This window comes from Acytostelium subglobosum (genome assembly GCF_000787575.1).
Source record: "Acytostelium subglobosum LB1 DNA, scaffold: scaffold24, whole genome shotgun sequence".
Taxonomy (NCBI): Eukaryota; Evosea; class Eumycetozoa; order Acytosteliales; family Acytosteliaceae; genus Acytostelium; species Acytostelium subglobosum.
Genome location: NW_012236509.1, coordinates 378,130 through 404,539, shown reverse-complemented (window position 1 = coordinate 404,539; position 26,410 = coordinate 378,130). Strand labels below are relative to the sequence as shown.

General features: G+C 45.3%; 10 protein-coding genes across 10 annotated transcripts; 6 read left to right on the top strand and 4 right to left on the bottom strand.

Annotated features, from left to right (window-relative positions):
- Window positions 1-894: 894 nt before the first annotated feature.
- Window positions 895-3,453, bottom strand: SAMD00019534_099260 (hypothetical protein; the record flags this gene model as incomplete). The annotated part of the gene is made up of 1 exon (XM_012894958.1): window positions 895-3,453. A coding segment is annotated over one exon (2,559 nt), but the record flags the coding sequence as incomplete, so codon positions are not given.
- Window positions 3,454-4,280: 827 nt separating this feature from the next.
- SAMD00019534_099250 (hypothetical protein) lies at window positions 4,281-7,715 on the top strand (the record flags this gene model as incomplete). Its single annotated transcript, XM_012894957.1, has 4 exons — window positions 4,281-6,764; window positions 6,835-7,127; window positions 7,199-7,325; window positions 7,398-7,715. 4 exons carry the CDS (start codon window positions 4,281-4,283, stop codon window positions 7,713-7,715), a joined length of 3,222 nt encoding a protein of 1,073 aa, XP_012750411.1.
- A 326-nt stretch (window positions 7,716-8,041) lies between these two features.
- SAMD00019534_099240 (hypothetical protein) lies at window positions 8,042-8,422 on the top strand (the record flags this gene model as incomplete). The annotated part of the gene is made up of 2 exons (XM_012894956.1): window positions 8,042-8,135; window positions 8,229-8,422. The coding sequence occupies 2 exons, from the start codon at window positions 8,042-8,044 to the stop codon at window positions 8,420-8,422; spliced, it is 288 nt and encodes a 95-aa protein (XP_012750410.1).
- Window positions 8,423-8,565: 143 nt separating this feature from the next.
- SAMD00019534_099230 (hypothetical protein) lies at window positions 8,566-9,537 on the top strand (the record flags this gene model as incomplete). Its single annotated transcript, XM_012894955.1, has 1 exon — window positions 8,566-9,537. The coding sequence occupies one exon, from the start codon at window positions 8,566-8,568 to the stop codon at window positions 9,535-9,537; it is 972 nt and encodes a 323-aa protein (XP_012750409.1).
- Window positions 9,538-11,029: 1,492 nt separating this feature from the next.
- Window positions 11,030-12,186, bottom strand: SAMD00019534_099220 (hypothetical protein; the record flags this gene model as incomplete). Its single annotated transcript, XM_012894954.1, has 2 exons — window positions 11,030-11,629; window positions 11,701-12,186. Coding segments are annotated over 2 exons (1,086 nt in total), but the record flags the coding sequence as incomplete, so codon positions are not given.
- A 1,405-nt stretch (window positions 12,187-13,591) lies between these two features.
- On the top strand, window positions 13,592-15,175 carry SAMD00019534_099210 (hypothetical protein; the record flags this gene model as incomplete). Its single annotated transcript, XM_012894953.1, has 1 exon — window positions 13,592-15,175. A coding segment is annotated over one exon (1,584 nt), but the record flags the coding sequence as incomplete, so codon positions are not given.
- A 1,239-nt stretch (window positions 15,176-16,414) lies between these two features.
- SAMD00019534_099200 (hypothetical protein) lies at window positions 16,415-19,473 on the top strand (the record flags this gene model as incomplete). Its single annotated transcript, XM_012894952.1, has 4 exons — window positions 16,415-17,200; window positions 17,265-17,426; window positions 17,488-18,513; window positions 18,583-19,473. 4 exons carry the CDS (start codon window positions 16,415-16,417, stop codon window positions 19,471-19,473), a joined length of 2,865 nt encoding a protein of 954 aa, XP_012750406.1.
- A 259-nt stretch (window positions 19,474-19,732) lies between these two features.
- On the bottom strand, window positions 19,733-21,223 carry SAMD00019534_099190 (hypothetical protein; the record flags this gene model as incomplete). The annotated part of the gene is made up of 4 exons (XM_012894951.1): window positions 19,733-20,086; window positions 20,152-20,394; window positions 20,471-21,042; window positions 21,106-21,223. The coding sequence occupies 4 exons, from the start codon at window positions 21,221-21,223 to the stop codon at window positions 19,733-19,735; spliced, it is 1,287 nt and encodes a 428-aa protein (XP_012750405.1).
- A 2,044-nt stretch (window positions 21,224-23,267) lies between these two features.
- On the bottom strand, window positions 23,268-25,011 carry SAMD00019534_099180 (hypothetical protein; the record flags this gene model as incomplete). The annotated part of the gene is made up of 5 exons (XM_012894950.1): window positions 23,268-23,603; window positions 23,680-23,919; window positions 23,988-24,559; window positions 24,631-24,880; window positions 24,952-25,011. Coding segments are annotated over 5 exons (1,458 nt in total), but the record flags the coding sequence as incomplete, so codon positions are not given.
- Window positions 25,012-25,371: 360 nt separating this feature from the next.
- On the top strand, window positions 25,372-26,352 carry SAMD00019534_099170 (hypothetical protein; the record flags this gene model as incomplete). The annotated part of the gene is made up of 4 exons (XM_012894949.1): window positions 25,372-25,402; window positions 25,499-25,972; window positions 26,045-26,255; window positions 26,328-26,352. 4 exons carry the CDS (start codon window positions 25,372-25,374, stop codon window positions 26,350-26,352), a joined length of 741 nt encoding a protein of 246 aa, XP_012750403.1.
- Window positions 26,353-26,410: the final 58 nt, after the last annotated feature.

Sequence of the window (26,410 nt, the reverse complement as noted above, 5' to 3'; positions counted from 1 at the left end):
AGTCAACTCTTGCATTATTGTTGGCAAGAACGTCTCTTTGAAGTAATATGTTGATGGCGGTTTATAATTGAGCTTCCCAAGAAACTCAACGAATGCGTCATGTCGGAGAGTGTTCATTGGGTGATTGGCGAATACCAAGTATCTGCAACAGTAGTAATCAGCTTCCCTGATATCTACTTTGTTGTAGGTAGCGCGGGCTTTCTTGCAACGTTCTGAATCGAGATGACGAAGTATGTGTTGGCTTGTATCGCCTTTTAAAGGCTCGCTACAGAAAATACAGTTGAATGGTTTGTCTGTGTCAGTGCTATTCTCTCCTGTTGCTTTGACGAGAAACACTTTTAAGCAACTTGATCACTTCCCAACCATTGCATATCGGGTAACTGTCGTAGGCATTCCTAATGTTTATATCATTCATATTGTTGACTCTTATACTATTTTTTGGTATATTTATTAATACAGTAAATATTCATTTATCTCTATAAAGTTACTAATCTGTTGAAAATACATCACAAACATCCTCTATCTCTCTTAGATTGCCAAATAGACCCACCCCAACTGGGGTTGAGAGAGGTTAATTCAGGTTTGACTGACTCACCCGGATCGGCGAGCACCAATCAGAGTAGTTGGGAACATGTTCATTCTCAGATATATTAGTCTCGAGCGACACGGTAAGCGAGTGACTGAATACTATTCAAAGGGTCTGATCCCTCACAATCCAATAACATCCCCAAGTGTACATACCCTTACCTTTACCCTCCCCTAGCCCTTACTTTGATTGAACAGACTGATTTTTGTTTGGTTGGTTGCCCAGGTCTCGCGTCCAAGCCACACTCCCAAGAGTTGGGAGTGGGCGAGGAGACCTGGAAGGCAATATGAAATGAGTGATTTATTGAGTTAGAGACGGTCGAGGTACTCAGTGAGGGGCGGTACATCAACAGGAAGTCCTTTTCTGGCTCTGATCTCCCTGACGATTCTGTAGGCATCAGTCTTGGGATCGAGTGGATCTTGGTCGAGCAGTGCCCAGTGATCAAAGGTCATCTGAAGGAAGGCTTGGCCACTGGTCTCGGTCTTGAGCAGGTTGAGGAAGCCGAATGATTGGGCGACAGGCAGATGGGCACGGATGACATAGATGCCATTCATGCCAGACTTCTCCTCGGCAGAGACCAGGAGACCGCGACGGGAGGCAATGCAACGGTTGACAACGCTCATCATCCTGTTGGGCACGACTACTTCAGCCAGGTACATGGGCTCGACAAGACGAGGTGCACCACAGAGCTGGGCGGCGTAGAAGGCACGACGAGCGGCGGGTGTCAGTTGGCCGGCACGACGATGGGCACCATCGGCAATGAGTGTGACATCCATCAGACTGAAGTGGACGCCTCTTAGTTCCTCGCCACAGAGCACACCGGTGGATGTGGCTTCGCCAAATCCGTCGACGATCAGATCGCGAGCTTCGTTGAGGTACTGCGCGCCAGTGGTTTGGTTGACAAAGACGTTGGCACCATTGCCATCTGGACCGAACGCCCAGATGGAACGGGTGTCGGCGGGAGCCCAGTCGTATTGAGCAAACTGTTGGACACGGTGGGGGATGTCGTTCGACATTGGATCAATGGTCTTGGAGTCAATGTCGTTGGCCAGAGTTGGGTTGAGTGGGGCACACTTGATGTAGAGTCTGTTGTGCTTGTTGGCACTCTTGGATAGGCAGACCTGGGACTCGAATGTGACAGTCTCGCGGTAGCTGACCACGGGCTGCGAGGAGATGATCTCGCATCCAGCGATCTCTTGGAGGTCCTTGAGACAGATCTCGAGCTGGAGCTCGCCGACGGCGGCGATGACATTCTCCGAACCTGACTTGAAGTGCTGGATGGCTGGGTCAGTCTTGATCAGACGCTTGATGCCCTCGATGAGTCTGGGCAGCTGAGATGCGTCCTTGGGGAAGACGGCCACACGAACAACTGGTGACACAGAGAACTTCATTGGAGCAATGGAGTGCGCCACAGCTGAGGTGGTGAGAGTACCAGTCTTGACGAGGTAAGAGTCAATGCCAGTGAATCCAATGATGTTGCCAGCAGGGCAGGCTTCGACGGTGTCCTGACGACGACCCATCATAAGCACGACATTGGTGATACGCTTGCTGGAGACCAGAGTGGGCTTGGTGACTGGGTCGTACTCGGGTTGCAGGATGCGGATGGTCATGCCTGGAGTGACTGTGCCAGAGAACACACGACCAAAGGCAATGAAGTGACCACTGGAGTTGGGTATCATCTTGCTGATGTAGACCATGACCGGTCCGTCTGGGTTACACTCGGCCATCGCGACACCACATTCGTCATCCTGGGGGCCAGTGTAGAGCTGCTCAGCTCGGTAGCGCTGAGCGACAACAGGAGATGGAAGGTGTTGCACGACCATCGTGAGGATGCACTCATCAGCGGGGAGGAACTTCTTCATGATGGCTCGGATCAGGTCACGACCAGTGAGCTCCATCTCGTTGGATGGGAGAGTGATGTTGAGCACCTTGAGCTTGGCGTCCACCTTGGCACGGTCGCCATCGTTGACGGCAACGATCAGATCGCGCAGAGGTGTGTAGATGAACTTGCAGAAACCACGCTCGAGGGTTCGGCCATCTTCAGAAACGGGATTGTCGCTCCACTTCTTGGTGACAGAGTCGTAAAAGCGATCGCCCCACAAGTTGTTGATCATCTTGGTGCGAGACACTCCGTGGGCGGCCTCGTAGATGCGTGCCCATGCTTCGATTGTGAATCCCCAACCCTGGTAACCACTGCCGAATCCGACATTACCCGCTTGGGGCTGGAGGTAGACACACGATGGAGAGCCCTCAGCAACCTGGACGAGCGCGTTGACGCTCTCGATGGTGCTGCGCAGCTTGATGTACGCGTCCTCCGGCTCCATCTTGAGCTCCAAAAACAGACGGTCCATCTTGTTGACAAACAGGATGGGCACGACACTCTCAAGGATGGCCTGGCGAAGCACGGACTCGGTCTGGACGCAGACGCCCTCGACCGTGTCGACGACGACCAAGGCGCCGTCGGTGACACGGAGGGCGGCAGTGACCTCACTGGAGAAGTCGACGTGGCCTGGCGAATCGATCAAGTTGATCAAAAACTGCGAGCTCGATGAGTTGGCTGGCAGCTCCACCCCGGCGGCCACCTGGAATTGCAGGGAGACGCTGGATGCTTTGATCGTGATGCCTCGGGCGATCTCGTCCTCACGGGTGTCCATGTAGCGGGTATCGCCAGACTTGTACTCTGGAATAATACCGGCACGGGAGATCAGAGAATCCGTGAGTGTGGTCTTTCCATGGTCCACATGGGCAATGACCGACATATTACGAATGTTATGTCTCTCCTTCATGGCAGAGCTGATTTGATCGACACTGACTTTGACCATCTGGATTGATTGTGTGAGGGTGTGTGTGAGGGCAAGGGTTAGGGTCGAGGGTTAAGGGTTGACGAGGGCAAGGGCGAGGGTTAGGGTGAGGGTTGAGGGCGAGGGTACGAACTTACCTTTGATAGTTGTTGTTGTTGGAGTTAAAGAATAAAGGGGATAATGATAGGATTATAGGTAGTTTAGGTTACTGATTAATAGCTGAGGATTATAATGTGTATCTTTGGGTAGATCTACATGGAGTTGACCTTTACGGAGATAATACACAAGGTTATATTATTATTATTTGTAGTTGCTTATACAAGTAGGGGAATACACTTTGATTGGTATGAATTATATTAATCAGTCATGACTGATATTTATTTTGATTGCATGAATGTCATCTTGATCAAAGTTTGGAAATTTGGTAATCTCAAAACTTCATCATTCGCACCTTATTCTCAAAACGAAGGAGATAATTGCGAACTCTACACTTCTCAAACAGTTGGTAATTATTGATGGTCACCAATGTCGATCAGAGTTGGGAACACATCCATTCTCAGATATACTATTATTCAGGCTTCTGTTCTCGAGAACATGATCACTTTTGAGAAGATCATCCTTCTCAAACATGGTCTGACGAAGACCCAGCGTTGACTTGAACATTTGATGTCACAAATCATCATCTAACACTACGTAGTAATGATCAAATGACACAAGTTGTAGTAGTACTACTACTTTATCCAAAGATTATTGTTGGTCCAACATGATTGATTGAATGACAGGAAGTTCAAGAAAGTAGAGTTGCAAAATGACTTTGGTGAAGTTGAATGAATGAATGATTGAATAGTTATTGCTAGATAGAGTCATACATATACATATACAATATATACATAATGAGTAATACTAATGACTTTGACTTTGGTGACTTCGAAGTACATAGTACATCATCTCAGCAGCAACAACATCAAGGTCAAGATCAACAACAAGGACAACTACAACATATAACATTTGATGACTTTGGTGACTTTGCTGCACCTACCAACATATCAACATCAACTGCAGCAGCAGCAGCAGCAGTACCTGTGCAACAACAGATAACGTTTGAAGACTTTGGTGACTTTGAATCAACAACATCCCCATCATCAAATACATTAGATGACCTCATCACATCGACTCCCATTAATAATAATAATGATCCGATACAGCAACAACAACCACAACAACAACTACAGACACAGCAACTTAAACGAGTATTCGATGACTTTGGTGACTTTGAATCAACACCTCCATTGCAATCGACCAACAATGTGATCAACAATCAGATAAGATTCGATGACTTTAGCTCACTCACAGATGATAATGATGATGACAACACCTTCTCCTCATTCACTGAACCTCCACCAATACCTGCACTTGATGATGATGTACCTGAGCCTGAGCAAGAGCATGAGCCTGAGCCTGAACCTCACACTCCCGCTACTCAGCCACCCACCATCATCGAGGCACAGGAAGAACATGATGTACCAGTGCCAAGCCAACAACTGGGGAAGGTCATGTTTGATGACTTTGCCGACTTCCAATCTACGCCGCCACTTCAATCAACAAACAACACCATCAACAATGAGATACGATTCGACAACTTCTCCGACATCTCCGACAACTTCACAAACAACATATCATCACAACCTGAGTCTTCACCTTCTCCTCCTCCTCCTTCCAACCAGACAGAGCAACAACAACAACAACAGCCTTCATTCGATGACTTTAGCGACTTCTCATTCACTCCAGCTGTCATCACACAACAGATACCAGCATCGGTGACCGACCATTCAGGCAACACAAACCCAATCAACAATGGAAATGACGACTTTGACAGTCTTCTCTCGTTCTCAACAGTTCCTGTCATTCCTGTTGTTGCCTCCAGTGACAGCCCGCCTGCGACTGCGCCTGCGACGACACAATTTGATGAGTTTGACTTCTCCTCATTCACTCCAGTCACAGCCCCAGTCCCAGTCCCAGTCCCAGTACATTCGAATACGGTTGATGATGACTTTGATCAATTCTCATCCTTCTCAAGTTCATCCGTCACTGCCCCTGTCACTATCCCTGTCCCTGTCCCGACTACTCCATCACCACCTACTACCAATCAATCGGTCGTCAGCAACAACACACTTGATGATGCCTTTGATGACTTTGGAGACTTTGAAACTACGCCACCATTGCAATCGACCAACAATGTGATCAACCAACAGATACGCTTCGATAACTTTGAACTCAACGATCCTTCCTCATTGGGCCAAGACACAAAGAATGATTCATCATTCGACGATTTCGATCAGTTCACTTCATCCTCAGTACCACCTCCATTGTCCGACTCTGAAGAGGATCAGGTGAGTGAGACTGTAGTCTCCCCCGTTGTGGCCTCACCCGCAGCCACTTTACCTGTTACTGCTGAGGCAGAGACTGAGGCCAAAGTGGAGCAAGAGGAGGAGCAGGTTGAGCAGCCAAGCTTGGAACAGGATGACGATGACATGTTCGACTTTGATGAGCCACAACAACTATCACTATCAGACATTCAACAACTGACTGCTGCCTCTATCGTCCACGATCAATCGACGAATCAAACAAATGATGCCGCCTCAATCATCCCATCAATTGACAATGATGACAACAACGACAAACCCACAAACATGGACCAGCATGACACACTCAATCTCAATATCCATCCCAATCCCTTGGCCGACTCATTGAATGAGATTGCCAGTCCACGCCTGCATGATGACAAGTTCGTCCACTTTAACGATGCCAATGATCTTATAATAGAGACCACTGCCTCGGGATCAGAGTCCACTGGTGGCATGGATGTGCTTAATGAGAAGCCACACTCTGCTCAGCTCACATTGGACGACACGCCCTCTTTGGACAATGATGGAGACGACTCCAATGACAACCTGGGAGTCAATATATCAATCATCACACCACTCACTCCACCAATGATACGCGCACGTACACCAACATCTGCGATGGAGGTCATTGATGCTGGATTCAAATCATTGGCACATGATGACGACGATGATGATGACAAGCAGGATGAGTTTGACGACTTTGGTGACTTTGGCGATTTCAAACAACCTCCAACAATGTCGACTTCCACTGCCGCTGCCACTAGCGTTAGCGTCAACAACGATGATGAAGATGATGGCTTTGGTACATTCAATACAACAGCTGCTGCGGATGATGACGATGACTTTGGCGACTTTGGTGACTTTGGCGACTTCAAGCAGCCACCAACAACAGCCCTGTCCACCTCAACTTCCCAGATGCCCAAGTTTGAACCAATTCCTGTCTCCGCCCCTGCCCCTACCTCTGCTTTTAAAGTGTGTATTACCTTCATTCATTCACTCGTTCATTCATCAATCATCACCTAATTCATTCGATCAATCATAGGATGCCATTCAAGCCCCAATCAAACAGACTAGTTATGATCATATTAAGGAGAATGTTATCAAGATATTCTCGCATCACACTTGCTTCACAAAGTTGGCTCCGCCATCAACTACTACAAGTCCAAAGTCCAGTCCCAAGCCAAGTGAAGTGGTGGAGTCCGACTCTCCATCACAGGAAGAGGTCCTCGCTGAGGAGGGACAAGTATCCCCAGCAAAGGCAGAGCCAGCAACTGATTCCCCAAAGAAGGAGAGCACTCTGGATGACATCCTAAAGTCAAGCACTCACATTGAGAAGTAAGTGCATCACCTTACACATACTCTCCCACTCACTCACTCACTCACTCGCTTCGCTCAATCAATCCTAGGACACTATACCACATCCCTGAGCAGTCTGGCTTTGTTGCTCCACTTGCTCCATTCGATTTAAAGACATCATCGATTGAGAGTTACTTTATCCAATCATTAAGACTTGCACCTGGATGTCTGGACATAGTATGTATTCACATGCCTGCATGATGCATTAAAGAATGTTCATGGATGACTAACTAACACTTGTCAATGTAGATAAATAAGATTGAGAGAGAGAACAGTAGTCAACCATTGCAACCAATGTCATCGAGCAATAGTATGACACCAACTACCACTCAACCAATAACACCAGTGATCACAACATTTGACTTTATGGATGGCAGTGATACATCAACATCTTCAACTCCACCACAACCAATAAGGAGTAGCGGCGGCGGTGGCTTTGACCTGTCCGGCAGTGCCGCCCGCATCTCCAACGCATCACAACTCAATCAAGTCCTCTCCAAGATACCAGACCTCTCATTCATGCTCTCCACACACTGCGAATTCCAAGCCACCCATAAACATCAGTGAGTAATCACTAGATTAATAATAATAATAATAAACATTGTATAAGTAAGGTAATAAATAATCATTGATTGGAATCATTCCATCTCCACCCCACTCACCACTACTTGAAGTTCAATCAGTTCACCCACACACAACTTCAATTACACACTCTTTCATGTCGTCTACCTTGATGAACATGTGTGTGATCAGTGTTTAATTAATGTTTGTTCACACATTCATTCATTCATCATTCAATCATTTGATCACTCATACATAGATATATACAACATCATCATCTATAACAATATAAATATATAATGGCACAAGATAGAAGCAAAGTATTGTTCGTCATGGTTGATGGACTGGCTGATGTGTCCATTCCCAAGTTCAACAGAAACACTCCACTTCAAAGAGCAGTCCTCCCAGCAATGGACTCAATTGCCAGTATGTGTTATTGTTGTCAACATCCATAACTCGCTCACTCAATCAATCATACTCACTCAATCATTCAATCAATCAATCAATCACATTAATCAGACTCCGGCATCAACGGTGCTATGGACCCAGTTGAACCTGGCTACTCATGTGGCAGTGACACTGCACATCTATCAATCTTTGGCTACGACCCAAGATTGTACTATAGAGGTAGAGGTGCATTTGAAGTGATGGGCGCAGGACTAGACATGATCCCAGGCGACATTGCATTCAAGTCCAAACTTTGCCACCCTTGACAAGGGAGAATGCAATCGTCATCTCTAGAAGAGCCGACAGGAACTTTGAACATCTCGGTCCAACCCTCTGTGAAGCACTCACAGGAGTGTATGTATCTATCTTCTCTGTCGCCGCGAGTGGCGAATGAGTAGCCGTGTAGCGAATGTGTAGCGGGACAAGTATACTGACCTCCCCCCCCCCCACAACAAACAGCAAACTACCATCCTTCCCAGACTATCAGGTCGACATCAAGTATGCCACTGAGCATAGATGCGGTGTGAGAGTCAGAGGACCAGGACTCACCGATGCAATATCAAACACTGATCCGCTCAAGGACAACTTGCCCCTGCTTCACGCAATGGCACTGAACGACAGCAAAGAGGCAGAGTTCACAGCTCGTCTGGTAAATGAGCTCTCGGACAAGATCCGCGAGGTGCTTGAGCACCACCCAATCAACGTCGAGCGCGCTGAACAGAACCTCCCACAGGCCAACGTCGTGCTGCTGCGCGGCTGTGGCGTGCGCGCACAGGTGCCCACGTTTGCCGAGAAGTATAACATGAAGTCGTTCATGATCGCACCCACCTGCATCATCGCCGGTCTGGGCATGTCGATCGGCATCGAGATTGTCAAGGCGCCTGGCGGCACTGGCGACTACCACACCGACTTTGAGTCCAAGGGCAACGTGGCCGTCGACACCCTGGCCAACGGCGACTACGACTTTGGCTTCTTGCACATCAAGGCTGTCGACGACGCCGGACATGACAAGGACCCCGACCTCAAGATCACCCTGCTCGAGAAGGTGGACGCCATGCTGAAGAACATCATCGAGCGTCTGGCCGCGGCAGAGCGCGAAGGCAAGGGCAAGTTCTCAATCTGTCTGACAGGCGACCACACCACTCCCGTGCTCAGCGGCGACCACTCCTTTGAGCCAGTACCGTTCACCATCAGCAAGCCAGTGCTAGCCGAAGCTTCGCTCAATAGCACCAGCAAGGAGGATGCCAAGATTGATCACTGGACCTTCTCAGATGCCGTCACGGCCTTTGACGAGATCTCCTGTATCAAGGGTGCACTGGGCAGATTCCCCGGCAGTCAAGTAATGGGCATTGTATCACAGTACATGAACAAGAACCTCTAAGACTCTTGGCTCTGGCAGGCATACGCATTTGCATTGTCTGTGTGTCGCTTCCCCTTTTGAAGTTAAGGTAGAGAGAGGTACATTGATGTAAATAATCCAAAGACAATGAATGAATGAACCATTAATGTTAATATATTTCTAATTCATTCATTATCTGTATTGAATATAATGGGATGGAATGGCATGGATTGGAATGGGTTTCAGTCTCGTGTTAAAGTGTTCGCGTCTCACTACCACCAAGTCCGCGACTACTTGGACGAGAGTGTTTTGAGATCATTCATTACTGTCACGTGACATTGAACAACAGATAATATTACTATTATTACAACATTAATAACAACAATGGCTGCACCTATTGAACAAACAAGACATAACATGTTTTACAGACCAGAGAGATGTGAGCAAGAAGGTTGCAAAGAGACCAATCTTAACCTGTGCGGTGGATGTAAAGTTGTAAAGTAAGTCAGTAAGTGAGAGGAGTGAGGGAGGGAGGGAGCGGGCTGGGTGAGGGATGGAGGGAAGAGTAAGAGTTAGATCAGTCTTGTTAACCATCTCTCACTCTCTTACTCATTGAATGAATGAATTAATGAATATGAAGGTATTGCGGATTGGCCACAACATAAACCGGATTGCCAGGCGTATAAGAAGCATGGTATTTGGGCAAAGTTCACAAGGGATTCAGATCAGTTGGCTGTCAATCCAATTGGTGATGTAAAGTTAAAGTCCACTGAGAAGGTGTGCGGCATCTGTGGTCGACCACCTGGAAAGGATCGTCCACTCAAGAGGTCAGCCTGCTGTGGCAACTGGATGTGCGACAATGAGCACCTCTACCAAATGCACTCATTCTCCAAGGAGTTCTGCGCCAGATCACACGAACGCTATACCCTCTGCTCGCTCACTGATCACAAACATCAGAATAACGATTGGAGGTATGTTATGTCGCGTGAGCAATGTTGTAAGTGACACTAACAACCCCTTGTTGCATGCCAACTGTCCACAGAGCATGTCATAGATGCCATCACGGCGCACTTATAGAGCTGTGGTATGGAATCAATGCATACAACTTCATACCAATGGTTAATCTACCTTATATTAGGATGTCAAGGGATTGTGGAAGTTGCAAACTACCATACCTTCGTTGTATGAGTGAGAATGGACAAAGGATGGAAAATGGCAAGTTTGTCCCAATATGCAATGATTGCATGTACCATAGAACACCATCATCATGATCAATCAATCATTCAATCAATCAAGGTCAGGTCAAGTCAGGTCACGTGATCGATCACGCTGGCCAGACCATCGCCAGCGACGCACATGGACATCAATCACAATCAAACACTTGGATGGACATTCTATCTTAACGTTATAAAGTGTATTGGTATAATATTATAATTGGAAGTAATCGATCATGGATGGCGTATGATGATGATGATGATGATGATAATAATGATTATGGTGACCTGGACGTGGATCAGATCAATCAAATCTATTCGCTCTTCTGACCCTTTGATGCTCTGGTCACTCTGCTGTCCAATGTGAACTCGTCTCTGGTGAGGAACTCGTAGAGGACACGCCAGTAGGAGGTGTGATAGCGCAATCCCTTGGTGTAGTACTCCTCGGCGATGGCGGTCAGACGTGGCAGGAAGACCCAGGGCACGCGGACAAAGTCGTGATGCTCGTTATGGTAGCCAATGTTGAAGCCCAGTGTGTTGACGAGGCCGTACGTGGAGTAAGTCTCCTGCTCAGACTGCGTGACGGCAAAGTGCTCGGCGATCCAGCGTGCGCCCAATGGGTGCAGCAGGAAGCCGACGGACATGAGCGACGACAGCACCAGGTAGACCATGCCCATGGTACCCACCCACTTGGACATCACGTAGGTGAAGCTGAAGTTGGCAATGTAGTTGAGCACCATCCACATGCCGAATGGTGATTGATCCTTCAATGGATACAAGAATGAGCGCAGGGCAATAACAATCGAGTAGAATGAGAACCAGATGATCTTGCCAACAACAGTGTGACCCAACAATGAGTTTTCAATTGGTGTTGGTACATCTGGATCAGTGTATGTCTCGTTCAAGAATGAATGATGCAGCTACATAGTGTCGCGCGAGGTTAGTACTTGTTGTCGTTCGCGTCTCCAACAACTTTGTTAATATAACATACTCTGTGGAAGTGACGGAAACTGATACCGGCTGGGAGGATGTGAGGGAGATCGGCAATGAGGAGGAAGAGTGAGTTCATGGAGGACTCTTGGAATACAAGGTCATGAGTGAGCTCATGAATTAATACCCAGAGGGCGTGTGAGACGGTGGCGCCAAAGATGTAGGCGGCGACCAGCACGGTCAGGAAGGAGGAGTTCTCAAGGAGCTTGGCGGTGATGACCATCGAGGCGACCAGCGACACCACCCAGAAGGCGGTGGGCGTGTAGAATGTGGGGAAGTTGAGCACCTCGGGGTACTTCTGCGAGATGAGCTTGCGACGTGTCCAGTGCTGCTGGACGGCTTCCACGCGGATATGCTCGTCCTTTGTGTCAAAGTCCTCGAGTGGGCCGGCGCCCGCCAGAGGTGGCACGCCACTCTTTGATGGGTACTTCTCGCGAGTCGTCTTTGTTTGTGCTCCTTTTCCTTTTCCCATTCTGTCTATCTGTCTGTCTATCTGTCTGTGTTAGAGTATCTACACTTTCACTATACTATATATGAGAGTTGTTTCAAAACAGTAATGAATGAACGAACTATCTGTGTGAGTGTGAGTGTCAGTGTGAGTGTGTGTTTACAATTATCTGTATCAATATCTGTATTCGTTTGTGTGTGTGTGTGTGTGTGGTGTGTTCGATCGATGATTGTGATTGAGATGAATGATGAAGACAAGTTGTTTGAAATGAGTGATCCTACTTATAATATTAAAATAAATAAATAACAGTGGTTTGATGATTGATTGATTGAATGAATGAATGAATTGAATGGATCAATGAGCAGTACCTCATGTACCAAATGAGGTCCAAGTGTTTCGATGGTGGTAATGTGAGTCAGACATCACCTAATGAGATCATGACGAACGATGATTACCACACACACTCTATTGTTTGATATTTGAGGTAATGTTGGCAAAAGTGTGTGAGCTGTTTTGGCGCATGAACCAATACAACCTTAGCAATGGATATCTCTAGATGTTGTAAACAAATACTACTCCTCACTAACAAAGATATTCCTTTATATTCAATGTCAAATCAATATCATCAAACATCATCATCCAACGTGATCATCATCATAATTATCAACAACATCAACAAATACATACATGCATAATGATTGAATGGAGGTAGTTGGTCCAAAATCACAAGTCAACATACCCTCACAGAGATACCCTCGCACAAGATGATATTTACAATGTTTGGTAATTCGTTTGTAAATTTTTGATTTTTTTGAATCGTGGGTGAGCTGTAGAGAAGGGACTTCGTGTGAAGATGAGAGGGAGAGACCTTGTTTGAACTCCAACATCAATCATCTGTCTGCTGTCTGTGACTTGAAGTAATTATATCATATATATATATTATAATATAATTACCAACCCTATTTATACATTATATACATAAACAATGAGTGGCGTTAGAATGTTGAATATCGACGGAGAGCGTATCTCTGGACAGGATGTCAGAACACAGAATGGTTGGTTTATCATTTCCAAAGATAATGTTTACAGACTTTATATGCGATTGTTGACCCTTGACTTGACTTGACTTGACTTGATATGATGTGATCATGCGATGCGATTCGATTCGAAATGATATGAAGTAATTAGATATGATTCGATCATGATGTGAATGCGACACAGGGAATGAATATGGATGGACCAATCGAGTAAGGCTCGATCATTCATCGACAGGTGCTATCAGCGAAAGGCTGACACATCATGTGATCATCAATCATTCATTCATTTATTCAATCGATCGATCAATCAGACTTGATCCATCAATCATTCAATCAATCGAGACGTGTGGCCGAATGATCGAATACACAATAACTTGGACTAACATTTACATTACGACAACGAATAAACAGTGACAGCAGTTACAGCAATAGCAAACATTGTAAAGTCATCATTTGGACCAATTGGATTGGACAAGATGTTGGTGGACAATATAGGAGATATCACAATCACTAATGACGGTGCGACAATCTTGAAGATGCTCGAGGTTGAGCACCCAGCAGCAAAGGTGCTCGTACAGCTGGCCGATCTGCAGGATCAGGAGGTCGGCGACGGCACGACGTCGGTCGTCATTCTGGCCGCCGAGCTGCTGAAGCGCGCCAACGAGCTGGTGCTCAAGAAGATCCACCCCACCATCATCATCAGCGGCTATCGTATCGCCTGTCAAGAGGCCATCAAGTACATCAACGAGACACTGGCCGTCAACGTCGAGACACTGCCCAAGGACTTTATCATTAACACTGTCAAGACATCGATGTCGTCCAAGATCATTGGCGACGACAGCGACTTCTTTGCCAAGATCGTCGTCGACGCGCTGGGCCGCATCAAGACCGTGGACTACAAGGGCGACGTCAAGTACCCAATCAACAGCATCAATGTGCTCAAGGCGCACGGCAAGAGCGCCAAGGAGTCCGTGCTCGTCGAGGGCTACGCACTCAACTGTACAGTGGCCAGCGAGGGCATGCCCAAGCGAATCGTCGGCGCCAAGATCGCCTTCCTCGACTTCAACCTGCAAAAGGCCAAGATGAAGCTCGGCCAAAAGGTGGTCGTCACCAACGTGCATGACCTCGAGGCGATCCGCGATCGTGAGAACGACATCATCAAGGAGCGCATTCAGCTGATCCTCAAGTCGGGCGCCAACGTCGTCTTCACCACCAAGGGCATCGACGACCTGTGTCTCAAGTACTTTGTCGAGGCCGGCGCGATGGCCGTGCGCAGATGTCGCAAGGAGGACCTCAAGCGCATTGCCAAGGCCTGCGGTGGCACCGTGCTCATCACACTGTCAAACCTCGAGGGCGAGGACGGATTCGACGCCTCATCACTCGGCTTTGCCGACGAGGTCGTGCAGGAGCGCATTGCAGACGACGAACTGCTCCTGGTCAAGAACTCCAGCGGCAAGAAGGCCGCTTCGATCATCTTGCGTGGCGCCAGTGGTCTGACGCTCGACGAGATGGAGCGCTCCATCCACGACTCGCTGTGCATCGCCAAGAGGACGCTCGAATCGGGCACCATCGTGCCAGGCGGCGGCTGTGTCGAGTCGGCACTCTCCATCTACCTGGACAACTTTGCCGAGACCATGGGCTCGAGGAAGCAGCTGGCCATCTCAGAGTTTGCCGAGTCGCTGTTGGTCATCCCCAAGCAGCTGTCAGTCAACGCCGCGCAGGACGCTTCGGAGCTGGTCGCCAAGCTCCGCTCGTACCACCACGTCGCCCAGACCGGCGACGCCTCCAAGAAGAGCTACTCATACTCGGGCCTGGACCTCATCAACGGAAAGGTGCGCAACAACCTCGAGGCTGGCGTACTGGAGCCCGCCATCGCCAAAGTCAAGTGTATTAAATTCGCCACAGAAGCCGCCATCACCATTTTACGTATCGACGACATGATCAAGCTCAATCCAAAGGAGGCCGCTCAAGATCCACACGGTCATGGTGACTACTAAAGAGAGAGATCCACCAGACCGACTTAGGTTAGTCCGTCCAAAGAACCATGGTTCCCGCTCAGTCTGCCAGCGCGCGAGTGAGTGAGGCGCACATCCAATGGACAACAACACATTTACCGACATTTGCTAAATAAAGTACACCACGCCTACCTAACAACGACTACTGTCTTGGACCATGGTCCACTCAATCACATGATACTGGACCAAGGGAAGCGACAATGTTGATACCAACATGACATCACCAAATGTACAAGTTTGGTGAGAATTCGACTGTGTAGGGCAGTATCGAAATACTAGTTTGGAATCAAACACCATACTAGTACATTCGGGTTTACAATCGTTTAACCGAAATTGATGTGATTGATTCGAGTGGGTGAGTGTGTTGGAAAGGACCAAAACTTTGGGCCATTGATCACCCAGGACCACCAAGTTTTGGGCATCTAACCATTGACTCTAGAATTCAAATCACTCGTCCAAGGAAATTACAACAAAATAGGAGTAGGCGATAGAAGTATCTACCAACAACACCTATTACATCAAAATAAAAATCAACAACTATTTTGTGCACAGTCATTGGGGATTGTCAAGCAAGGAGTAGATGTATCGTCAACATCACCATCACCATTCATTCATCCACTACCATACATCCAACTATCTATCTATTGTCAGCTGAATCACCAAAGACGTGTTCATTTTCAAACTCCATCAACAATCACACACACACACACATAAAGATAAACAAACACAAACACACCACTGGAGTCAGCCCTGTTGACATCCCCCCAACAAACCAATTCAATTCAAGTTGCACAAGTCAAGTCTAGCGTCAGGTGGTCGACCCAACATCTTCCCACCCCCAACCAAACCAACCCCAAGCAAGACCCTTCATTCCTTCCTTCCTTCTTTCATTCATTCTTTGTTTGTTTGTTTGCTTGATACATTCACCTCTTCAAAGGGTCTCCCCAATCAACTCATCCATCCAATCATCCAATCAATCAATCAATCTTCACTTCACTTCACTTCACTTCAACTCTCCAAAACCTAAATATCTTGTATCTCAAAGAATCTCTCTTTGTTCATATACATTTATATATAACTGTTCAACTGATCAGTGTTGCAATGTGTTCTTGTTGAAGAAGGGGCCATTGTTGTATCAATAGTAGTACTATCTATACATTCATTCATTCATTCAATCATATCAATCAATATCAATCAAATATAATACACATACTTATGGAGCCCGTCACTGCTTATGACTACTCGGCTGACATCACACAACAACAACAACAAATAGAAGAAGAAGAAGAGATCGTTGGAGAAACGACACAGTATTTACCAGGCGAGCGTGGATCACTAGAAGACGACGTTAACAAAAAGATCCTGAAGAGCGACAACATGTTTGATCAACAAAATATAACGACAACAACATCAACAACAAACAATGAGTCGTCACACTCTTCGTCGTCGTCATCTACAAGCTCACCATCGGTGTCGCCCACACAAGATATGCTGATGAGTGGCGGTAGCGCAATCACATCGTCCACCGATAGCCATATGCCGTCACATGATCACGTGTCAACGTTGGACTCGAGCAACGACAGTGTGTCCATGCCCACGGTCAAGCTCAGTGCGAGCTACGAGTTGATGATGAAGAACGCCAGCAGCAACAACAACAACAATAGCAACAGCGGCAGCAACAAGCCAAAGCTCTTTGTTGGCAATGGTGGAAGTGTCTTTGTCCCAATCAACAAGCCTCAGCTGACACAATCACAGACGACACAAACAACACAGACTCAGACAACACAGACGTCCAAGCCAGCTACTGGATCTGGATCACCATTTCAATCACCTGCACTTACATCTGAGAACGATGCCGAGTCACCTGTTCAACTGTCCTCCAACATATTTGAGAACCTCGGTTTCGTCATTGATCAATCAATCAACTTAAAGCGCAAGATGGACTTGGTCAAGATAATCAAGAGAAATGGAGGCAAGTCCTGTTACTCATGTGGTGCTAAGGTATGTGTGTCCACACTCATTCTGTGATTGATTGATCGCTAACATAGTTCCACTCACTCCACAGTCAACACATCTGATCACTACGCCACAAGGCTTTGTTGACAACACAGCCAAGGTACAGCAGGCATTGGCTCTTGGCATACCCATTGTTGTAAAGGAGTTTGTTCATCACTGTGCTTACAAGAAGCAGCTACTAGAGGTAGAGCCATACAGGATCACTGCAACCGTATGTACCCAACTCCTGACACACACAACTCATTACTAATACCAATCAATCAAACATACAGAGTATACCATCAGAGTCTTTGTCCAATCCAAACTCACCAGCGTCCAGTTATCAAGCATCACCTACATTCACATCCACCACCAATCAATCACGTGATCAGATGGTGACTGGAGGAGGATCATCGTCCTCATCATCATCACCAGATCCAATAATGGTCCCAGTCGTCGTGCCACCCATTGAGTTGAGCACTCACCAACAACAACAACAGAAGCAGCCACAACAATACAATCAACCGCAACAACAACCGCATCATCAACAACCTCATCATCAACAACAACAACCTTTGATCAAACCATCAATCAACATTCCAAGCGTATACTCTAATAATGGTGTTGACCAAAGACATTCATACTTGGGCAGTGTATCTTATGGTCATCACGCCCAGGACGAGATGGACGAGGAGGACATAGGCAAGAGTCCAAGCAAGTCAATAATAGAGGACAACATCAACAAGATACTGCACACCTTTGACGACACATCATCAGAGCCAGTCCAACAACAACAACAAGAGTCAATGGTGGGTCTTACAAGGTTCACAGAGTTTGAGGGCACCTTTGAGGAGCAAGAGCTTGGCGGATCGATTGAGGACGAGGAGATGCTACCTCAGGTCGACTTCCGCGACGCACTCCCAGACTCGTTGAGTCTGGCGAGCCACGTGGCCACATCACCCCGATTCAGCAAGGAGAGCCACTTGTCGGACCCCAAGGTGGACAGCAGTGAGACGAGCAACTACAACTTTGGTGCCATCACCAAGAAGTCTGCTTCAGCGCCAACATCAACTACTACCACTGCAACTGCTACCAATGCATCTGCGACGTCGTCGGACGATGATATGTTGAGCTCGCCGCTCTACTCCAACTATCACCACGAGATCTTCAATCAAATACTCTCGCCATCGTCCAACGAGCTCAACATGAACAACAACAACACCTTCCATGGCATCCCCGTTACCGTGTCCAAGAACGTCGTGGAGCAAGACTCGCCCTCAAAGATCTTTGTTGGTGGCCTATCATTCAGTGATCTTGATGTAAGTGAGCGAGAGCACATGCAGCTGCGAAGGACATGTCGACTGACCCATCTATCTCATCATCCACAGATATATACAGAGAAGGAGAGTCTGCAGAAGCAGAGAATGTACCATTTGATATCGTTGTTTAAGGAGTTTGGAAAGATTGTAAAGATACAAGAGTTTCTGGAGGAGCAGCATATATTCATTACATTTGACAAGGAGACTGAGGCCAAGCTGGCACTGCAGACACTCAAGTCCATGTCAACCAAGACATACTTCACCGACAAGATCAAGAAGAACCTGCAGACACTAGGTCTGCCCACCATCATTGCTCCATCCAACGAGTTCTTTGTGCGCAAATCAAAGCCATCACAGCTTTCAAACTCTGCCAACAACATTGCTGGCAACAACAACAACAACAACAGTACCAACAACAACAATGGCACCACCAACAACACCGACTCCAAGGGTGAGTTGGTTGGCGACAATGCCAAAGACAACAACAACAACAACAATACACTGGCCACGTCAACGTCCAACAACAACTCCAAATCATTCAAGCAACCAAGCCATAGTAGTAGCGGCAACACTGCCAAGCTGCGCACCAAAAGGAAACACCTGCCAGCGCGCGTATACTATGACGATGATGAGGAGGACGAGACGGCCCAGTACGACGAAGAAGACGGCGACGACGAAGACGACCAAGATGACGAGTCCGAATACAGCGTTTCCGAGATTTCAGAGGTGGACGATCTTCCTGTCAAGTATCAAAAGACGGCGCGATCACCATCATCATCCATGTCCTCGACCACTTTTTCGCATCACAGCAGTGGCAGCAACAGCAACAGCAACAGCAGCGGCGCCAACCCCAAGAAGAAGAAGAAGCGCGACTTCCTCCCGCCTTTATCTGTCGTCGTGCAGATAATTGTAACATTCATTATCCTCAGCGCATTCTTCATGTCACTTCCACAGCAATAATGGATCGATGACATCGCTGCGCCAACGCCAATGCCACGCCAATGCCAACGCCACGCCCACTGCCCATACCTTCCACGTTCAACTTTCGATCGGAGGTAGTCCAGTCTGGGTACACAGAGCTTTATTATTATTATATTTAACACATCAAAAGAGGAGAGGCCTTGTGGCCCTCAATGAGAGGCCAAGCCATATATAACCTAATAAAATAGGTTACTGTGTAGTAATGGTTTTCCATCCAACATCCAACCTGCTCAATCAATCAACTCGAGCAATTGCTGGCTCGAGCTATTGGTTCTTCTTGTCTTCTCTCAACAATCACCTTGAAACTGGATGGAGAGGATGCCATACCAAAGATCATGTCCTCGTCCAATGGCTCAGCAGTCTGTTTGGTGAACTTGAAACGTTTGAATATGATGGCCGTCATCATGAACAGTTCATTCTCGGCCAGGGACATTCCGAGACAATTGCGCGACCCTGTACCAAATGCCTGTTTGACAACATTGCTGTTGGCAACACCATCCACGCCCAAGAACCTAGTTGGATCAAACTCCAAAGGATTCTTCCAATACACTGGAGTATTCATAGTGCCATACACGTTCTGAATGATCTGAGTCTATGTCAAGTGATGGGCAGGTAGTGGTTAGTGAATGCTCTCCATGGACATAGCGAGGAACTTACTCCTTTCTTGATGTGATAGCCTCTGAACTCACAGTCTTCTTTGGCAGAGTGAGGAAGACCCAATGGACCAACAGTGAACCTTCTTGTGGCTTCCTTGATCACGGCATTGGTGTAAGGTGTTGTGCTCTTGTCTTGGATCGATGGATGATTGTTCTCGAATTTGTTCGAGAGTTCACTATACAGATTCTCCTGCAACTCAGGTCTGTTCACCAATGCCTTTATCATTGCTGATGTTGTGTTTGCCTGTATGGATTATCACTTGTTAGTATGTCATTCCATTTTTGAATATTTAAATGAATGAATATTGGGCATAACTTACAGTTGTATCTGTTCCTCCCTTTATAAGGTCTTGGAAAGTGTATGTAAGCTCATCCATTGTTATGTTTCCTTTGGATAACTCCATCAAATAGGTGTCAAGAATATCCTTTGGTTCAGCTGTACTGTCAAACAATGGCACTCTCTTCTCGATTAGAGCCCTGAGGAATTTGCTAAGCCTGTGATTGAAGTCAAGGTACTCTCTGAACTTTGGTAGCTTTACCAGGAGCCACCCGATAAAGGGGAAGCAATCGCATGGCATTGGTGTCCCTGATAGGATAAATACTTGATTGATCAAATTGACAAATTCCCCAGCATCAGTATCCATATCGTATGGGAAGTGATGGCTGAGTGAGAATCTAAAGATGATGTTCAGAGAGCACATCTTGATTAGGCTGGTTGGGTCCAATGGTTCTCCACTCTTAGCATAGACATCCAATTTGTCACACAACAGATTAATCTCCTGTACAATATCATCTTCCATCTTTTTGAACCTTGTGCTAGTGATTCCCCTCATTGCAATGTCTCTCATAATCTTGTGATAGTCTCCATTGCAAGAGGCAATATTCTTGCAATCTGATTAAAGGTATAAGTAAGATAACCTAATTAATCTTGAACCAACATAGTATTTATACATACTGTTCAATGTTAATCTAGAAACATTGATGTGACGGTTGATAAACATGTCTGGATTATCTATAAATGCCTCACGTAATATCTCTGGTTCTGTGAGGATGACTGTTTCCACTGAACCCATCTTAATCCTAATGATATTGCCATATTTCTCATAAAGTCTGTTTACATCATTGTCTGGCCTCTTGCTTAATTGATGAATATTCCCTATGAATGGTAAGGGGAAGGGTCCAGGAGGTAGTCTTCTCCAAGGGTTCTTTATATTTGTAGGGTGTGCTTGAGAGTGTTAGTGTAACCCATCAATGAATCAATTAATAATTTCTAATGAATATGGATACAATTACCTTCTCATGGAACACATAAAGACCTATGATTACAATAAATAATACTAAAGTAAACATTTTAAGGGAGATAATGGAAATGGAAGATAAATTATTAAGTTCATGCAATTATAGTAAGGTATGAATCCACCTTTCCCTTACCCTTACACGTACCCTAACCCTAACCCTACCATGCACTAACCTGCCCTCTTGACCCCCTTCTACCATTCCACCCCATTCTCAAACTGTGTCCAACCCCACTCACTACTCGTTCCCCGGTATTCATTGGTGGATCAACACTCAAGAGTGGGAATATAAGTAATAAACAATGCTTTAAAGCAAAGACTAACACCTCAACATACTCAACCGGATAGGGAGAATTAATATTAATAATATAATTATTAGTTTCTGACATATATATTTTATTTTTGAATGTTCTTTGTCATGATTTTCCTCCTGGTAATTAAGATATATTACTTGGACAAGGGAACAGTTTAACATTATGGACTATTTGAATATTTGAATAGGACCGGTTGATCAATTATTCTCGAGCCAATCCTTCTTCTTGTCTTCTCTCAACAATCACTTTGAAATCGGAAGGAGTTGAAGCCAAACCAAAGATCATATCTTCATTCAATGGCTCCTCGGTCTGTTTGGTGAATTTGAAACGATGAGGTTGATAGGGTCCACTGGTTCTCCACTCATAGCATATGTATCTAAATTGTCACACAATAGATTGATCTCCTGTACAATATCATCCTCCATCTTTTTGATCCTTGTGCTGGTGATTCCCTTCATTGCAACACCTCTAACAATCTTGTGATGTTCTTTCTCCATTGGCTATGGCAATATTCTGTCCATCTATTTATTAAATTCCAGGTTGAAAGGAATTAGTATACATTAATTCATTCATTATTATGAACAATCAATTTATACATACTGTTCCATAATGATCTAGATATTTTGAGATGTCTGTTAACAAACATATCTGGATTCTCAATGAATGCCTCACGTAAGATCTCTGGCTCTGTGAGGATGACTGTTTCCACAAATCCCATCTTTATCCTAAATATATTACCATAGGTTTCATAAAGTTTGTTCACAACTTTGTCTGGTCTGTTGCCCAATTGATGAAGGTTACCAATGAATGGCATTGGGAAGGGTCCTGGAGGAAGTCTTCTCAATGGGTTCTTTAATTTTTGTTTTATTTGTATTAAGGAGGAGTTAGAATATTCAATCAATCAATCAATCAATCAATATTTATGGATATCCATAATTACCTTTTCATGGAATACATAAAGAACTATGATTACAATAAATAATAGAGTTAACATTTTAAAAGATAGAGAGAAATAAAATAATTTCCTGTAAATAAATGATAGTAATATATGAATCCACCAAAAACAACCCTACCCTTACATAATACTAACCTTACCCTTATAGTACCCTTGCGACTACTGCCCACCCTTCCTTTACCCGTCTACAATTCCCAGCCCACCCCCAACATTGTCCCACCACACTCACCAGCTACTAGTTTCCCGATGTCCATTGGTGGATCAACTCTCATCTCTGTGGGATTAAACTCGGTAAGTAAAACATGAAGTGGTTTAACAATGGAATGAAATACGATACTATAATAGTCCTATTCATGGTCGAGGAGATTGTGAAAGGGAGGGTGCAAAGGATGCCCAGGTAATATTGTGGCTAAACATTGATTCAAATCTATATGTTCAACAATGGTAACCGTATTGACATAGGTTTGGACATGGACAGGAGATAGACACTATGGAACTGTTTGTAACAGTCCCTTTGAATGTTATTTGAATCTGTTGGGATCGTCGACGATTATGCTCGAACAATTGGTTCTTCTTGTCTTCTATGAACAATCACCTTGAAATGAGATGGCGTGGAGGTCATACCAAAGATCATGTCCTCGTCCAATAGCTCATCGGTCTGTTTGGTGAATTTGAAACGTTTCAATATGACTGTTGTCATGAGGTACAGTTCATGTTCGGCCAGTGACATTCCAAGACAATTGCGCGATCCTGTACCAAATGCCTGTTTGACAACATTGCTGTTGGCAACACCATCCACTCCCAGGAATCTAGTTGGATCAAACTCCAAAGGATTCTTCCAATACACTGGAGTGTTCATAGTACCATAGATGTTCTGAATGATCTGAGTCTATGTGATGAGATGGGCAGACGGGTGAGTACAGATGCACCTTGATTGATTGTCGAGGACATAGCAAGTTACTTACTCCTTTCTTGATATGATATCCTCTGAACTCACAGTCCTCGTTGGCTGCGTGAGGTACGCCCAATGGAGCGACTGTGAACCTTCTTGTGGTCTCCTTGATCACGGCATTGGTGTAAGGTGTTGCGCTCTTGTCCTGGATGGATGGTTGATTTTGAATGTTGCTCGAGAGTTCATTGTACAGTTTCTCTTGCATCTCAGGTCTGTTCACCATTGCCTTTATCAATGCTGATGTTGTATTGGCCTGTATAGATCATCATTTGTTAGAATGCCATGTTTGATTGAATGAATGATCATTCGGGCATGACTTACAGTTGTATCAGTTCCAGCAATGATAAGGTCTTGGAAAGAGTATATTAGACCATTCATGGTTATGGTTCCTTTTGACAACTCCATCAAATAGGTGTCAAGAATATCCTTTGGTTCAGCAGTACTGTCAAACAATGGAACTCTCTTCTCAATGAGTGACTTGAGGAATACGCCAAGCTTGTGATTGATTTGAAGGTACTCTTTGAACTTTGGTGTCTTTACAAGGAGAGGCTTGAGCAATGGGAAGTAGTCGCAAGGCATTGGTACTCCAGATTGGACAAAGGCATAGTTGATCAAATTGACAAACTGACCAGCATCAGTGTCCATATCGTATGGGAAGTGATGGCTGAGTGAGAATCTAAAGATGATGTTCAAAGAGCACATCTTGATGAGGCTGATTGGATCCACTGGTTCTCCACTCTTGACATAGGTCTCCAAATAGTCGCACAATAGATTGATCTCTTGTACAATATCATCCTCCATCTTTTTGATCCTTGTGCTTGTGATACCCTTCATTGCAACACCTCTAACAATCTTGTGATGTTCTCCATTGGCTGTGGCAATATTCTGTCCATCTATTTATCACATTCCAGGTTGGAATGAATGAGTATTCATTCATTCAATCATTCATTAATATCCTACTTACTGTTCCATGATAATCTTGACACTTTGATATGTCTGTTGACAAACATATCTGGATTCTCAATGAATGCCTCACGTAAGATCTCTGGCTCAGTAAAGATGACTGTTTCCAAAGAGCCCATCTTAATCCTAAAGATGTTGCCATAGGTTTCATAAAGTTTGTTCACAACATTGTCTGGTCTCTTGCCTAATTGATGAAGGTTACCAATGAATGGCATTGGGAAGGGTCCTGGAGGTAGTCTTCTCAAAGGGTTCTTTATGTTTGATTGTGTTAGTGGCCTCGATCATTCAATCAATCAATCAAATGATGGATATAATTAATTACCTTCTCATGCAATATATAAAGAACTATTATGACAATAAATAGTAATACTAAAGGGAGCATTTTAAAGATAGATAGATAGAGATAATGAATGAATGAATAATGTATTGAATGAATGATTGTATCTGTATGCTTGGTTGTTGAAATGATGATGATAGAGTGACCAATCGCTTCACATTAGCCAAGTCTGATAAGGTGTTTGAGGTTAGTTTGATGGCCAACTTGATCGGACCTCTTTGGGTTTAACAGCCACTAATGTGTAGGACGAACACCTAAACTATGAATGACCCCCCACCATCAATGGGATGACCCTTCGCCTTTTTTATCTCATCATCAATGATCGTTTGTGGTCATCAAACGTCAAAATCACACACACTCTATCAAATACACACTAACAAAGATAAGATAGATAGATAAGATAAGATGAGGTATGTTTGGTTGGACTGTGACCCTGGTATGTTATTTAATTGGCTTTGAATAATGTTAATGATTACTGCATGGAATGATCATACTAACTAACTTCCAACAAACAATAAACAATGAACTAAAGGTCATGATGATGCATTCGCTATAATGATGGCTGGACATAGCCAGTCATTGACGTTGCTTGGCATATCAACGGTAGCAGGTAATCAAACATTGGAAAAGACGACAATCAATGCATTGAAGGTGTGTAAGATCAGTGGACTTGAAAGCATTGATGTTGTGAAGGGCATTGGCAAGCCTTTGTTGAGACAATCTCGTGTCTGTCCAGAGATACATGGCGAGACAGGTTTGGACTCATCTATTGTGTTGGACGTTGAAACCAAACAACCATTACAAAAGAATGCCATTGTACACATGGCCGACACTATCAAATCCACATACGCAACACATAATTCCAAGACAACCATCATCGCCACCGCCTGTCTTACCAACGTCGCACTACTCTTCTCCGTCTTTCCCGAGGTAATCGAGTTGGTAGAGAGTGTTACCTTGCTAGGTGGCGCAATGACCACTGGTAACATGACTCCCGTTGCAGAATGTGAGTAATACTTGCTCCATCAGTCAATCAACACGGCGTATGACTCACATTGTTATCTCTGTCAACCTTTAGTCAACATATTGGTCGATCCGGAAGCTGCCAAGATGGTGTTTGATAGTGGAGTCAAGGTTGTGATGGTACCTTTGGAGATAAGCCACAAAGCACTCATTACAAAGGATATTCTGGAGCGAATTGCAGCCATTGGCAACACAAAGTTCATAACCCTGACCATCGAGTTACTCAAGTTCTTTGCCAATACCTACTTCACATGTTTGGAATGGATGTAAGTATAGTGCCACTCAATCCCTTCCCATCCCTCTAACTCTAACATGTCTCGCCAACTCACATCCACCAGTCACCTCCACTTCATGACCCTCTAGCCGTCGCTGCGGTAATAGATCCAAGTTTGTTTAAAATGAGACATCTGAGAGTTGACAT